This window comes from Pseudonaja textilis, chromosome 1, assembly GCF_049901715.1.
Source record: "Pseudonaja textilis isolate UNSWEBS1 chromosome 1, rPseTex1.2, whole genome shotgun sequence".
Classification (NCBI taxonomy): domain Eukaryota; kingdom Metazoa; phylum Chordata; class Lepidosauria; order Squamata; family Elapidae; genus Pseudonaja; species Pseudonaja textilis.
The window spans coordinates 164,395,866-164,410,867 of record NC_141990.1 but is presented as its reverse complement, the minus strand read 5'-3'; the positions used below and the strand labels follow the sequence as shown (position 1 = coordinate 164,410,867).

General features: G+C 38.9%; 1 protein-coding gene across 1 annotated transcript in view; it reads left to right on the top strand.

Moving 5' to 3' along the window:
• CPS1 (carbamoyl-phosphate synthase 1) overlaps positions 1-15,002 on the top strand; it is a 137,560-nt gene that overhangs the window by 81,809 nt on the left and 40,749 nt on the right. Inside the window, exons 21-26 of the mRNA XM_087923032.1 lie at positions 3,590-3,731; positions 8,865-8,930; positions 11,725-11,788; positions 12,761-12,942; positions 14,080-14,274; positions 14,729-14,796. Of these exons, the coding sequence (XP_087779158.1) occupies positions 3,590-3,731; positions 8,865-8,930; positions 11,725-11,788; positions 12,761-12,942; positions 14,080-14,274; positions 14,729-14,796 (717 nt within the window). The remainder of the gene's footprint in view (positions 1-3,589; positions 3,732-8,864; positions 8,931-11,724; positions 11,789-12,760; positions 12,943-14,079; positions 14,275-14,728; positions 14,797-15,002) is intronic.

Sequence of the window (15,002 nt, the reverse complement as noted above, 5' to 3'; positions counted from 1 at the left end):
GATCAGGGATCAAGGACACAAATGAAAGAAGGGGAGGGAGGAAGCAACCAAAGCCTGTACTGCTCTCCGGCTCAGCGGCTTCGGTTTCCTCCCGCCTCGTTCCTCTCTCAGTCACTCTCTCGCTTCTCCACCAGCCCAGGAAGAAACTGCTTCAAAGAAGCCGGCAGGGTGGCTTTTCCTGTCGGCGCAGCTCCTCCAAAGCATCCGTTCACCCCCACCCTGCCGCCCGTGGTTCAATCCAGTGCTCCGTTCTGCCTGCCTGCCTGCCTTCATTTCTGGTTGTTTTGGAGTAGCTTTGGCTGAGAATAATAACTATTCGCCTCTTTTACTCAGCCGAAGCTGCTCCGAAACAACCAGAAACGCAGGCAGGCAGGCAGAATGGAGCACTGGATTGAAACGCGGGCGGTGGGGTTGGGGTGAATGGGCGCTTCGGAGGAGCTGCGGCGACAGGAAAAGCCACCCTGCCGGCTTCTTTGAAGCAGTTTCTTCCTGGGCTGGTGGAGGAGTGAGAGAGCGACTGAGAGAGGAACGAGGCAGACACCTGAGGATAAGGCTGAGGGAGGGAGGAGACACCTGAGGGATGAGGCTGAGGGGAGGCAGGGCTGAGAGGCGGGGCTTCTCAGCCATCCTGCAGGGACTTGTCCTGAGCCTCCCTGAACTTGGTGGTTTGCTGGCAGACGTTTTATTACCCGACTAGGTAACAACATCAGATGTTATCTAGTCAGGTAATGAAGCGTCTGCAAGCAAACCACCAAACTCGGACTCCTCCCCTCCCCCTCCTTGAAAAAGTGTCTCTCCCCCCCCCGGTCCTTGAAAAAGTGTTTCTGCGTGAAACTGGTCCCTGGTACAAAAAAGGTTGGGGACCACTGGTCTAGATGGTTTTTGAGTTCTTCGCGGAGTTCATGGGAGGGGATTCTTTGCAGTATGGATAAGTCTGGTCTTGAGTGAAGTTTTCTGTGGTTGGGATTGGTTTTTGCAATGGCGTTTATTGTATGAACCAATGTGTGTTTGCTGGACTCATTTTTGCATACAACTCTACAAAATTTTGGAGCCACCGAGCCATTGTTGTATTTGAACTCAAGGCCATCTCTGGTTATTTCAATGATATCTTCAGGAGAGATGTTTGTTGTATTTGAGTTGCTTATGATTTACATGTACAGTTACATGTTACTAAATGTCTATAACTTTATAAAGGAAGTCATTTTTCTTTATTGTATGTGTAGGAATAACTTACGAAAGGCTTTCAGAAGCTTTTCAAGCTCCTTACCATAGATCTAAAGGAGAAAGAAACTGTAAGTGGTGAAGTCTATTTATTTGAAAGTTACATTTCTAAGCAAGGACCGTCTTAACAAGAAGTACAAGAAGCAAAAGAGCTCAAAATCTCTCTTGTTTTTTGTTAAAATGTAGGTCCAAAACAAAGCAAAGTAAAGCAAAACGGGGTAAACAGAAAACAGTTCTCAATTTCTCATATTTGAAGACTCTTGTCCGGTTTTTCTTTGATGTCTTTCAGGCCAAACAAATCCACTTTTAATATTTCATGTAAGCATTGTTTGCAGCCCATCTCAATTCCCTCCCCAGCCTGATTGCTTTCCCCTGAATGTGGTTTTGTCGTTAATATTTTTCTTAAGATGTGGAACTTAAGAGGAATTTCAGTGTAGCTTGTCTAATAGAAAAGAGCAGGAGAATTATTTCCTTTGGTCTGGGAAATGATGTTTTGTGAATGAAACCAAAACTACACAATCTTTTTTAGCAGCCTTGTCTCACTATTTGCTCAATTTCAGATTATCTTCCATTACTTGGATCAGATCACTGGTAGTGCTGCCAAGGAAATTCTGTCTCATGGTTATGATTTCTTGTGCCCTATGACTCCCCTAATAAATTTTCCTGTCTAGCCTGAATCCTGGCATTTCTTGGCCAAACTCCTAAACTCCTACTTAGCTTCTGATCCCAGATAAGAAGAGGCTAGAGCTACACTATTTGCTATACCTGCTAAAAACATTTATAAAATACTGAATAACACAGGCTTCAGAAAATAATATTATCATATTCTACTGAAGATTTTCTTTCATGTTAACAGAGCCACTAATGAGAACACATTGAGAACACCTACTTAATCAACTCTTGATCCGGGATTTATTTTTTAAATTTGTACTTTACTGTGTTATCTATAAAGATATCATGAAAAACTTTATAGTAAATCATGAACTCATGACCATGATTTACTATATTAATAAATCTAAATTGATTTATATATACATGTTATTTGGCATGATTTATTCCTAATACATTTATCTGGCTTCCAGTAATCAATGATTTGTTTCCTAGACAATTGCAGAGACACTGCTTAATAATTAGTTCTAAAATAATGCCTCATTTATAGTTTATCTTTTTTTTAGGATAGAAACAGAAAGAATCTGTCAGCACTGTTATTCTTACACCTTATCTGTTCTACAAGATTTCTTAAAAATTATAGACAGTGTCTTTAAAACACACCTGCAAGCACTTTCATCACCCTGAAACTGCTATTTTACTTTTCCAGTTGTTTCACAATGGAACAGTTGTGCATACTTGAAGTTGGTACCTAAAATGACAATTTAAATCTAGCAATTATTTCAGGCAGAAAGTATGAGAAGTTGGAAACCTTGATTGGTGCAATATTATTAAATAAACCGAGCACCATTTCAGAAGTTTTCATAGGCTTACTTCATAATAAACTGATGTGATTTGTATACAATATTAATATGTGGGTGAATGCACAAATTGTCCTCATATTACAGGTAAAAGTTGCTGGTGGAAAGGGAACCAATGAGAAAATAACAAGATTTTAGCAACCAGGACATGGGAGTGAGGGTGGGTTATATAAAACTGGAAACGGATAATAATATTTTAGGGAAAACCTTTACATATTGTTTAGGATTAGGTAAAAAAATAAGTAAATACAAATATAAAATATGTTTTAATACTGCAACAGATTTAATCAACTCAGACAGAATAAATGAATTAGGAATATTTAAAAGAGATTAGGTATGAGGTAACTATTGGGTATAACTACCATTTCTGCTTTTATTTTAAGAATACAAACTGAATTTTGTAGTGTATACTGTTTTATGATACTTTTTAAAGATTTCTCTTGATGAATAAATAATTAAAATGTATAATAAATATAATCTCTACATTTCTGGAATCAAAGAGTACAATATAACAGTGGAATAATTTCTTCCAGAATTGCTTACTTGTGAGAGATACCCAAGGAAATAGTTTTGAATCTCTTGGCAAGCTGCGTGTCAGACCTGACCTCAGAGAAAATTGTTTGTATCCCAGATAATTGGGTTAGCAGCCAATTATTGTTCTGGATCACATACTTTCTCCAAGGAAACAGCAATATTTTAAGCAGTCAGCAGCTTAAGAGAATGGGTGGGATTTACTGATAGGAAAAGTTTTGAGTTTGGCTCCCGCTCCCCACCACTTTCTCTGCTTTTCACTTTATTCCATGTACATTTCATCCTCCCCTGAGGCTGAAAAATATAGGAGCAGAGCATGAAACCTGTATCCATTATGCATTCTTTTTCATGTTTTATGTTGATTACAGTGACTCTGTTCCAGAAGAAAGCCTGAGGAGAGCCAAGCAGATCGGCTTTTCAGATAAGCAGATTGGGAAATGTCTGGGACTGAGTGAAGCTCAGAGCAGGGAACTGAGAATCAAGAAGAACATAATACCTTGGGTGAAACAGGTATAAATCCATACCTATTAACTTCTGCTGTTACTGCTATTTTGCTGTAAACACTGAAGATATAACACAAACTGGAAGTACCCTGTTTCTCCAACAATACGGCCTCCCTCAATAGGAAGTTGCAGCATGTTTTATAGGCATGAAATGAAATTAAGCCCCTCCCCCCAAATTAAGGCCTATATTAAAACATGCTAAATGGGGGGGAATGGTGGGGGGGGGCTTGCCATTAGGAAGTACTTTTGTTGCACACCCGGATATGGTGCTGCCTGCGTTGACCCCGATACAAAGTGCCCCACCAACACTGAGGTCAACATCCAAGCTGTCACTGCCCGCCCGCCCAAACTTGCAAGGGGGGGGGGGAATTAAGTCACACCCGAAAAGACAGCCTAGCCATTTTTTCGGGGCTCAAAAAAAAAATAAGACCCGGCCTTATTATATGAGAAACACGGTACATACATTTGATAATCATTGGCATTGTTAATTTTTCATCTCTCAAGAATAGTGTTGCTATTTAGAAGAACTGGGTTTCACAGGATATACCCATATTGCCAAATTGCCCTGTTGTGAGAATAGGCCATCAAACATTGCTGGAGAGCAGAAATGGAAGGTGACATCCTCTACTCATCTCCAGCATATAGATTGCAACCTCTAGCACAAGAGTCCCCAACCCCTCACTACTGGGCCATGTGAGCAATGGTCCAGCGCACCTGTGCACAGTTCAAATCGCATGAGTGGTGGGCCGGCGCACACATGGACATGCAGCTCAACTTGTGCAAGTCAACCTGTACACCAGGGATAGTCAACCTTTTTATACCTACCGCCCACTTTTGTATCTCTGTTAATAGTAAAATTTTCTAACCGCCCACTGGTTCCACAGTAATGGTGATTTATAAAGTAGGGGACAAAACCCCTACCACCCACCATGAAAGCTGGAACGCTCACTAGTGGGCAGTAGGGACCAGGTTGACTACCACTGCTATATACACACGTGTGCGCTGGGCCACCCTCAAGCAAGTCGACTTGCCCCGCTGCTCATGAAGCCTGGTTCCCCTGTGTCCCCCCCCCCCAGCCAGGACACTAAACCACAAAGGTTGGGGCCTGCTGCTCTAGAAGGTGTTCTCCTGGCAGCTCAAATGCTGTTGTTCAAATTATCCTCTTCAAGGGGTCTGCACTGATTGTCTAGTGGACACTGCAGCAGAAATACCCTTTCAATGCTTTGTAGCTCTCTAATCTTTACTGAAGTTATTATTGCCAATTTATTTATTTATTAAACTTAGGCAACTCTAGGCAGCATGTAAACATTTAATAAAAAATAGCATATAAAACATTAAAACAATAGAATAGAGGCCATATATTTAAAATTCAGACCATGATGAAGAGGAAGGGAGCAAGTAAGCACAGGAAGGTGCGTCATATCTAAACTATTAACAATCTCCACACCTTCATTGGGAGCCCAGGCCAGTTGGCAGACCCATGTCTTCAAGTCCTTTTGGAAGGTCAAAAGAGTGAGTGCCTATCTTATCTTGGGAAGCCCCATGTTCCAGAGGTCAGGAGCCACAGCAGAAAAAGTCTCTTCTTCTGGGCCCCACCAACCAAAATTTCTTGACAGCACTGTTCCAATATTTGAGGGCTGCCACAAAAAAGCACCAAAAGGCAAGGACAAAAAGCATTGGATGGAAACTAATCAAGGAGAGAAGCAACCAAGAACTAAGGAGAAATTTTCTGACAGTGAGAACAATTAGCTAGTGGAATGAGTTGTCTTCAGAAGTTGTTGGTGCTCCATCGCTAGAGGTTTTTAAGAAGAGATGGGACAGCCATTTGTCCAGAATGGTATAGGGTCTTCTGGAACTAGAAGATCTTCAAGATCCTTTCCCACTTTGTTATTATATTTTATTCTGTTATTTGCTTGAGGCGATCCAGGAATCCCACAGGCTTAAATAGGATTTACACTTCTCTGTCACTGTACCCCGCTGTCTGTGGTTAATGAGACCGAAGAACAGATCAGTTCAGTTGCAGATATTTGTTTTTTTATAAACCAAATTGAAATTGCATAGCATAGTGTTAACTGATACTTAAAATAGCAAATACTGTATATCAATTGCTTACAGTATTATGGCTTTTTTCTTGGTAGAAACATTCACCAGCTAATTCCTGCTCCAATTTTTCAATTTTTGCCATACAGTTTGATTCCTCTCCTTTTTAAAATAAGGTTCCCATTTCATCATTGGCCATGTGAACACTTATCTATAATTCTTTCAAGCTACTTCTACCACTTAACTGTTTCACTTCACAATTTCCTGATTAGTCAATTCCAGCCCCTGTTTTCATAAACAGTTTTCTTTAGTACTCACAGAGGTCCATTGACAGGCTAACTTGTCATTTCATTAAAATTTGTTTGTCTAGAAACATTTAGGCTGAAAGAGAAAAACAACAGTATTACAGGATGAGGTATAGTGATAGGTCTATGTCCTATAAAAGGTAAGACCCCTAAAGCCCAGTTAATAGAACTATTCTGTCATGGAATGTCCTGACTTTGATAAAGGATATTCAAGTGTTCCAGAATCTGACTTCACTTCTCACTTTTGAAAGGCCTATTTTGAAAGTTCTGGTAAAAAATCTACCATTGCTGAAATACCCAGGGCTCATTTTGAGATTGAACTACTTTTGGTGTACATGGAAGAGCCTGTTTTGAATTCTGAGTGACATGAGTCCTTTTCAAGGTCAAAATGTTTCACATTTATCCAGCAAGCCAGCTTCCTGGCTGACTTTGTCCAGTGCTACAAGCCAAGCAGGGTCTGGTCTGCTTGCTAGTGGATATGAGACAATTAAGGGCTGTTGGCTATTCTGGGAAGTTACAAAAACACCCTGGGAAGGAAGCAATGGCAAACAACTTCCATACTGCTGCCAAGAAAACTGCATAAGCACATCTGTTCAGTGTGCTTGAGGGAGCCTTTATATTTACCCAGCAGGTCTAGCCTTTATTTTCAGCAACAGAAGTCTCTCCTAGATAATGACTTCCCTGATTCAAACTGGAAATGGGTGAAAGAATGCATGACTGGAAATAGCTGAAGCATCCCAAGTAGATGTTCTGTGATTTAGCAACTGATCTAACAAATTTTTAAACCAGCCTTCAGTTTTGGGCACACCTAGCAATACATAGCCATAAATAGTAATGTGGGCTGCCATACAAAAAAAAAATCAATACAATTCAATATTTTGAACATTGCTGTTGTTAGCCTACAAGATTTGTCTCCTGTGACTTGTCACCAAGGGATTTTTTCCAAGATAGCCAGCTATCTCTCACATTGTTTAATACCTGAGCATCAGTCTATTTCAGCATGAGATTCTTTCAATCATTCATATTCTTTGTCAAAATAACAATTAACATTAATTTAATGAAATGAAGATCTGCTTCTACGCCCTACTTTGAACTGAGCTATTTCCTCTGCTTTGGTTTTAAGCAGTGAAGTAAAAAAAAAGATGATCCATTTTTCTTTGTGACCATAATATATGTAACTCCTTTTGTCTATCATTTTATAGGATAGTATTTTAAGTGTTCCATCACTGCAGGTTCATTCGGTATTTATTATAGTTGTGTAATATGTTCCTCAGCAGAGGTGATACTCAGCAGGTTCGGACCAGTTCTGGAGAACTGGTAGTGGAAATTTTGAGTAGTTCGGAGAACCAGCAAATGCCATCTCTGACTGGAGATTTTACAGTAACCTTCCCCTGCCACGCCCACCAAGCCACGCCTACAGAACCGGTAGTAAAAAATTTGAATCCCACCACTGTTCCTTAGCTATTGTCAGTCCCACAATTGCTTTCAAAGGTGTTCATGTTGCTGTTCAGCTAAGGGATATTGAAATTCTCCGTGCTTTTTTTTCTTCTTTTAAAGAGATCATTGACTTCTCTTGAAGTTATTGGAGGATCCATGTACGCCTAAAAGCTGGTTGTCCAAATACTGTCCCCTTTTTTATTTCACTTCCATTACATTCTGGTCCCATTAAGGCAAGCATGAAAATTTTGGTGGTGCTCTGGCTTTGCAGCATTGGTGACTGTGCAGTGTTCCTTGAATGAGAAGCATCAATTTATCCTTTGACAAGTCTCTCTCTGTCTTTCTCTCCCCCTCCCTCCCTCCCTCCCTCTCTGTCTGTCTGTCTGTCTGTCTGTCTCTCTGTGTGTGTCTGTAATTTATACAGTCAGAACAAGATATTGTCTCTTACAGAGTAAAGACTGTGTTCTATGCTGTAAGAAGAAAGATGTATATAAAGAGTCAAAGTTACAGAAGTGATATGGACCCCTGAATAACAAGCTGTAGCTGCAGCTGATCATGGCATAAATTTAATGTTAAAACCACCTTTCCTGCTGAGTATTAGCTTTGCTCACCTTACCTGAGAGCAAATCCCATTGAATAAAGTGGAATTCCCTTTTGAGAAATTAGGAATGTATTTATCTACATCTGGCAAAATGATAGCTTATTAGGTTACGTCTGCCCACAGCTTAATCATGTAGACTTTTGAAACTTCTAATCCAGATATCAAGAAAAGCATTTGAAAGTTTCCTCCAGAACTCCTGACCCTGAAAAATGAAATATATCTGTGTGCACTGCAAGGGGAAGGGGAGCTTCTATTGCCTGATATATATTAAATAATAAAGCAAAAAGATGATGAATGGTTAAACTTACAGCTTTTTTCTGCAGAGAAAAACCACTAGGATTTCTTTTAGTTTTGATGTAAAATGAGACCAATGTTGTTGTGGGGAGGAGGGCCTGCCAACCACATTCCAGGCTTATGGTTAACTCTTTGTCCACATTAGACAGTAACTTTGATTGATCCTTCTTGTTTTATTCTTTGAAGACTGTTTTTGGGCAAACCTTGGTGGTCTCCAAAGCCTCTTGTGCATACATATTATCGCATATAGGCATTGGGAAGGAGGCAATGTATTTCAGTCAATGATTAAATTGAAATTATGAAGTTAAAATAATATTTGGCTGAGTTACATGTTGTGTTAGTAAGTACCTGAACACACACCCACACCCACACCCTGGAGGGAAACAGGACAAGCAAAGATTGGTATTGCACAACCCTGACAAATAGTTGTTGTTTTCATACTGACAATTCTCCACTCTTGCAGATTGATACGCTAGCAGGAGAATACCCTGCTGTAACTAATTACCTCTATGTCACTTACAATGGCCAGGTAAGTGCTGTCATTTACTAGGTTATAGCTATTGTGTATTATGATATATTTTCTCCCATTAGTATCTACTGACCTTGCAACTCAAATTCACTCACTCTCTAGTTTACAGCAGTTGGCAGAGGCATAATCCCATTGGACTACAGGTGGAAATGTTTTTCTATTATTTTTATTGAGCAAGTAAAAATATAGCTGAGGGCATTAAAGTCCAGTTGAACAAGAATAGTAGACAGATAAGGAATAAGACTTTATCCATAGCTCCACAGTTTTGTCTTCTGTGAACGACTATACATTCTTCTCTTTGTTGTATATGGCCAAAAAGGATGATGATGATTTATTAAATTTATTTGCTGCCCATCTCATTTCAAAGTGACTCAGGGTAGCTTACAGCCAAAGATCTTAGAGATATAAGTTTTACTTGCTAGTTTGCAGTGTGGAAGATTCCTTTCTTTGGAAAATTTAATCTCTTACTGTCAAATAAATTTTTGGAGTCCAATATATTGCAAGTGCAATAGGTGGTACTGACCCATCTCATTCCATGCTGGTTATTGACAATGAATTCAGGGGTGGGATTCATCCGGTTTGGGCTGGTTCGGGTGAACTGGATGTTAATTTTACACCCAGTTCAGCGAACTGGAAGTTCCGAAGACCAGCTGGCCCTGTCCCTGCTGCCCCCCTCCTGGTTCTGGATCCCAGGTAAGTGCAGGGAGGCCTGCTAGGCCCAAAACAGGGCATGGGACTGTGTGGCATGGCCCCCCGTGCCCCATTTTCATTCTCCTGAGGCTCCAGGGAGGTTTCCTAGGCCCAAAATGGGGCACAGGGGGTTGCAGAGAAAGAAAGAAAGAGAAAGAAAGAAAGAAAGAAAGAGAGAGAGAGAGAGAGAGAGAGAAATGGGAGAAAGAAAGAGGGGGAAGGGAGAAAGAAAGAAAGAAAGAAAGAAAGAAAGAAAGAAAGAAAGAAAGAAAGAAAGAAAGAAAGAAAGAAAGAGGGAGGGAGGGAGGGAGGGAGGGAGGGAAAGGAGAAAAAAGAAGGAGGGAAGAGAAGGGAAAGTGAATGAGATATGGATGGATGGATGGACGGATAGAGGGAGGGGGAGAAAAAGGAGAGGAAGGAAGGACTACACACCCTGGCACCAGACGCAGCTTCAGAGGATGCTTTGAAACAGCACAGCAATCCAGGGCTGGAAGGGACCTCGGAGGTCATCTAGTCCAACCCGCTACTCCAAGAGCATTGTTAAAGTGAATTTCTTTCTTTTGACCCACTCAGTCACATGACCACATAACCACACCCACCAAGCCACGCTCACCAAGCCATGCCATAGAACTGGTAGTAAAAAAATTTGAGTCCTACAACTGAATGAATTGTATAATGAAAAAAGCTAATTCCCTTGGTCTTTGTACAAATGGCTTTGATAAGGATGAATACTTCAAGAATTTGGTAGCATTGGAGGAATGCAGCTGAATGGTTATCGGGTGAATGACAGAGTTTGGCTGAAGGGATAAGCTAACTTCCTTAATAAAGATTCTTTGGGAAGTATTATTTCCCAGTATTACCCTTCTGCTAGCATGCCACCGAACTATTAGGCATACACAAAAATACTAGAGAACCAGAATTCCAAATCAATCTGAGATTTATGTTTGAAAGAGTTTCAGACTGGTAATTAATTATTTGAGGGAAAGGCAACTGAACAGTAAAAGCAAAAGGAAGAATGGAGGCCATTCTTAGATAAAGAAGCTGAGAAAGGTGAGCATAAAGTACTGGAGAATGAATTACCTACCATCAAAGTTAGCAAGATGAGTCAAGACCAGATAAAATGGACATCAGTTAGCATGGGATGTCCCATAAGTCTGTGGCAGTGGAGTTCAGAAAGAGTACAGCAGGCAATAACAGTAACAGACCAAATATTTAGCTGCAATTCCATATGATCTTAAACTATATGTAAGTTTGGTTGCCTCAGTGGCTATGGTTGGACTTAATGCATGACCATTGTGTGTCATAGTGAAGTCTATAGTAACAGACTATGGCTTCTTTTAGGTTATGTTAATTTTAGGCTCTGGTTATCATCCAAACCAGGCCTGAGGTTGGACATTGTTTAACCCCCATTTCTGGCATTCAGGCAGACAGCTACAATAAGGAGCTGCTCCTGGTTCATTTTCATCTTCAATGAGTATGTGGAGACTACTTCTTCTAATAAAAAATTTGGGATAAAAAATAATATTATCTGATCAGAACAGCCTACTACTATAGTACTAACTTAGAAGCAGTTATATATGTTGTTCACACTTCAGACATTGAACTGAATCATGGGTGCCATATGAATACTATAATCAAACCAGCTACTCCAAGAAACAAGCCTAATTTTAGTGTCTCCTACTCATGAGAATTTTAGGTAAGGTCCCCTTTTATAACCCTAAATTCGGCAACAAAGTGGTTAAGTGCATAATAACCCCGGGGTCTTGGGCCTCTATAAACATTCCTTGTGATTCCAGTGTTCCACGAGTCAATACTAATACTAAATACTATACTACAAGATAATATATCACACTCCTTTACTCCTTTATTATGCTATTATTTTTCAGGAAACCCTAGACTTTGTCTTACATGACTGTACCGATATCTTTAAAAGGACCCTATATTAAAAAATAATAATAAAGTAAAGCAAATAAGATCAAATTAAGCCCTTACAGTTTTATTTTTAGATGAAGAACTATGAGCCAGAAATGTTTTATTCCCATGAGCCCAGAAGATACTGCTGAAAACAATTCCTGGTGACTTCTTTTATTGTGTTCTATTTTAGGAACATGATGTAAAATTTGATGACTGTGGAATGATGGTGCTGGGCTGTGGACCATATCATATAGGTAAATCTAGCTTCTATAGCTCTTCCGCTTTTTTCCAACTGAGAAGCTCCTTTAGTTGGTATTCTCTTGTGTAATATCTTTTCTTGTAGTACTTGAATTCTATATGCCAAATAATTGCTATTTCAGTGTTCTCAAGCATTTCAATTTGTAGGTTTAGAATTAAAGAACTGTTTTCCAGATGAAGAAGTTCTAATAATGTAATTTATAAATCCAGAAAAAGCTTGTATGGAAATAAATCTTAAGGATCATGAAGATGTGATCATAGTAAATGGCCAGGGGATCTTCTCTACTTACTCACTTTCTCATATCAATCCTCCCTCTTTTTGATTCATCTGTCTCTATACTTCAGCAGACTTGATACTTATACATATGGCATTAACATTTATTTCAAATAGTGTTAACTAGCATTACTATTTAGTTGGGATTTGAAATGACTAAAACTACTTTCATATTTCATATGAAACATATTTCATTATATGTTTACCACATATTTTGAAGGACAGCTTCTAAGGAATCTATATCTGATTTCCTGAACTGAGTGCACAGTTTATATATATATATCTATATATGAAACCCACTTAGAAATTCCACCAAAAATGTAGAGATTAAATGTAAGGCCAGATCCCATAAACATTTGCCACAAATATGGTGAATACCTGGGCAGAAAATATATTTATTCATGATGTTTTAGCTATGGTTTTAGATAAACATTTTCTATTAAGACGTATAAATAACTTGCAGCCTGACCCATCATATGTTAAATTAATTTTAAGAAGCTGCTATTCAGTGGATTTATTAACTACCCAGAAATTCACAAAGGCATTTCTTTTATCAAGGTAATACATATTGTCAGTGGATATAGGCATGATGTTACAGCTGCAAACTTCCTTCCTCTGACCTTGACATAGCAGTTGCTTTTTAAACCTCCTGCTCAATGTTGTTTGTTAAAAACTCAAATTCTTTTTTGGGCAGGAAGTAGTGTGGAGTTTGACTGGTGTGCTGTTTCTTGCATCCGTACTTTGCATCAGCTCTCCAAGAAGACAGTTGTGGTAAACTGCAACCCAGAGACAGTAAGCACCGATTTTGATGAATGTGACAGGCTTTACTTTGAGGAACTATCACTTGAGAGGATCTTGGATATCTACCAACAGGAGGTAATTCATTTTAAAAATGGTCCAAATATTTTCAATGTAAGGAAGCTCAAGACCTCATAAAATAAGTTAAATCATTGTCAAATCAAAGTTTATTTCCCCTTTGAGCAGGGCATTTCTTAAAGGTACTAGTTTTAGATACCGACATCATATTTTACAAAACATAGTTAATCCTAGTAACTGTTCAGTAATGAATGCCAAATAAATATATAACTGTGGTTCAAAGATGACATATTGCACAATATTTATAAGCTAATTTAATTATTTCACAGTTATTTATGGCATAAATTGTCCTGCCCTTGCTGAGCTTAATTTCAGCCTGTGACAATGAAAGCAATTACACACATGCTTAATTTTATGTTTGAGGACAATAGTGTTGATCTGGATGTAATTTTTCAACTGTGAAATATAAACTTAAGGACATCTCACATGTATGTATACGTGGCATTATAATAACTTCATGAAATGTGTTGACTTTTTGTGATAGTCTGTTCTTTGTTAGGTCTTCTCAAGATTGTTGTATTTTTTTTAATGCAAATTGGCTGAAACAAACAAACATTGCTATGTTTCTGAAAGTTTCTCTAAACTTGTTTCTTACCTGGTTGATTCTAAAAGGTTACAATGCAGTTCATAATACCTGCTCAGTTTTGTCCTTGTTTTCAGGGAAACCAGTGGACGAGTTCTCAGCATGACTATGTAAGAGAGACCATTTACAAATAAGACCAGCTGCTTTCTGAAAAGATAGAGATGTATCATGTACTAGAGATTCATGAATTTTAGTTTCATTAAGAGATGCTTTCTGAGTTTATGTTGATATGAGGATGGATGCACTTAGAAAAACCCAGCTAGCCATAGTCTCATTAATGGGATCTGTTCAAAATGAAATAAGATTTGGTCATATTGTCTTTCTGCCATGCATTTAGTTGCAGTGCTTAGATAAATCAAATAAGGAGCTGCAATGAGTACCCAATCCTTTTGGATGGATTTTGGTGGAGGGAGGTGAAGGATTCTGCCAGAAGCAGGAAGAGTTTCTTCCCTTGCTTCCAAACATTTCAAGAGACCGACTGTTGGTGAAATGAAATGTTGCAATTGTTAGCAAATGTTGTATGTAACATTTTGAATTCTCTGGATTGCTCCTAGGCATGTGATGGCTGCATCATCTCTGTAGGAGGGCAGATCCCAAATAACCTAGCTGTGCCACTTTACAGAAATGGAGTTAAAATTATGGGTACCAATCCACTGCAGATTGATCGTGCAGAAGATAGATCTGTATTTTCAGCTGTTCTTGATGAGTTGCAGGTGGCCCAGGCACCCTGGAAAGCAGTCAGTTCCTTGGTAGGTAGATCTATTTGGAAGCTGGATTTAGTCACTAGCTGAAGCCAACATCCATGACACAATTTTTATCTGCTTAATTGGAAGGTTGAATTTATTCTTTGACAATACTGTACTATAAAGAAATAACAAAAAGCCTCTTTTTGCATAGGAAAATGATTCAGCAACTCCAACTTGTTAGAGGGTTTGACTTAAAAAGGTAGAAAAACAGAATGATTAACAGAATTGCAAGCAATGAGCCTTATTGAAATAGAAAATGTTGGAGGACTCAAGTTTTCTGTAAATACAGTATATCCAAATGCAGTGATATGAAAATCTTCAGGATAGGGAATGTTGAGTTTAATGTTACCAGTATTATAAATACTTATATGTTGTAAGCCACCTTGAGTCACCATGGCGAATAGGCAGCAATACAAATCTAATAAATAAAAATAAAGTATATTTTCTAATTCTTTAGGGAGATGCTGTGGAATTTGCAAACTCAGTGGGCTACCCTTGCTTGTTGAGACCTTCTTATGTTTTGAGGTAAAGCATGTTCTATTAGCACAAGCTGAAATTCCTGCATTGCTTGATTAAACTTTGTGATACTAAGAGTGCCATACTTAGAAACATAACAGTTTTACCATTCAGCAGCTGGACATCTAATGAATGTAGAGAGACTGGTATATTTGTCCTGTTGGCTGCTTGCTTAATAAACTGGAAATATGCCTTTTAGATTTAATGTTCTAATG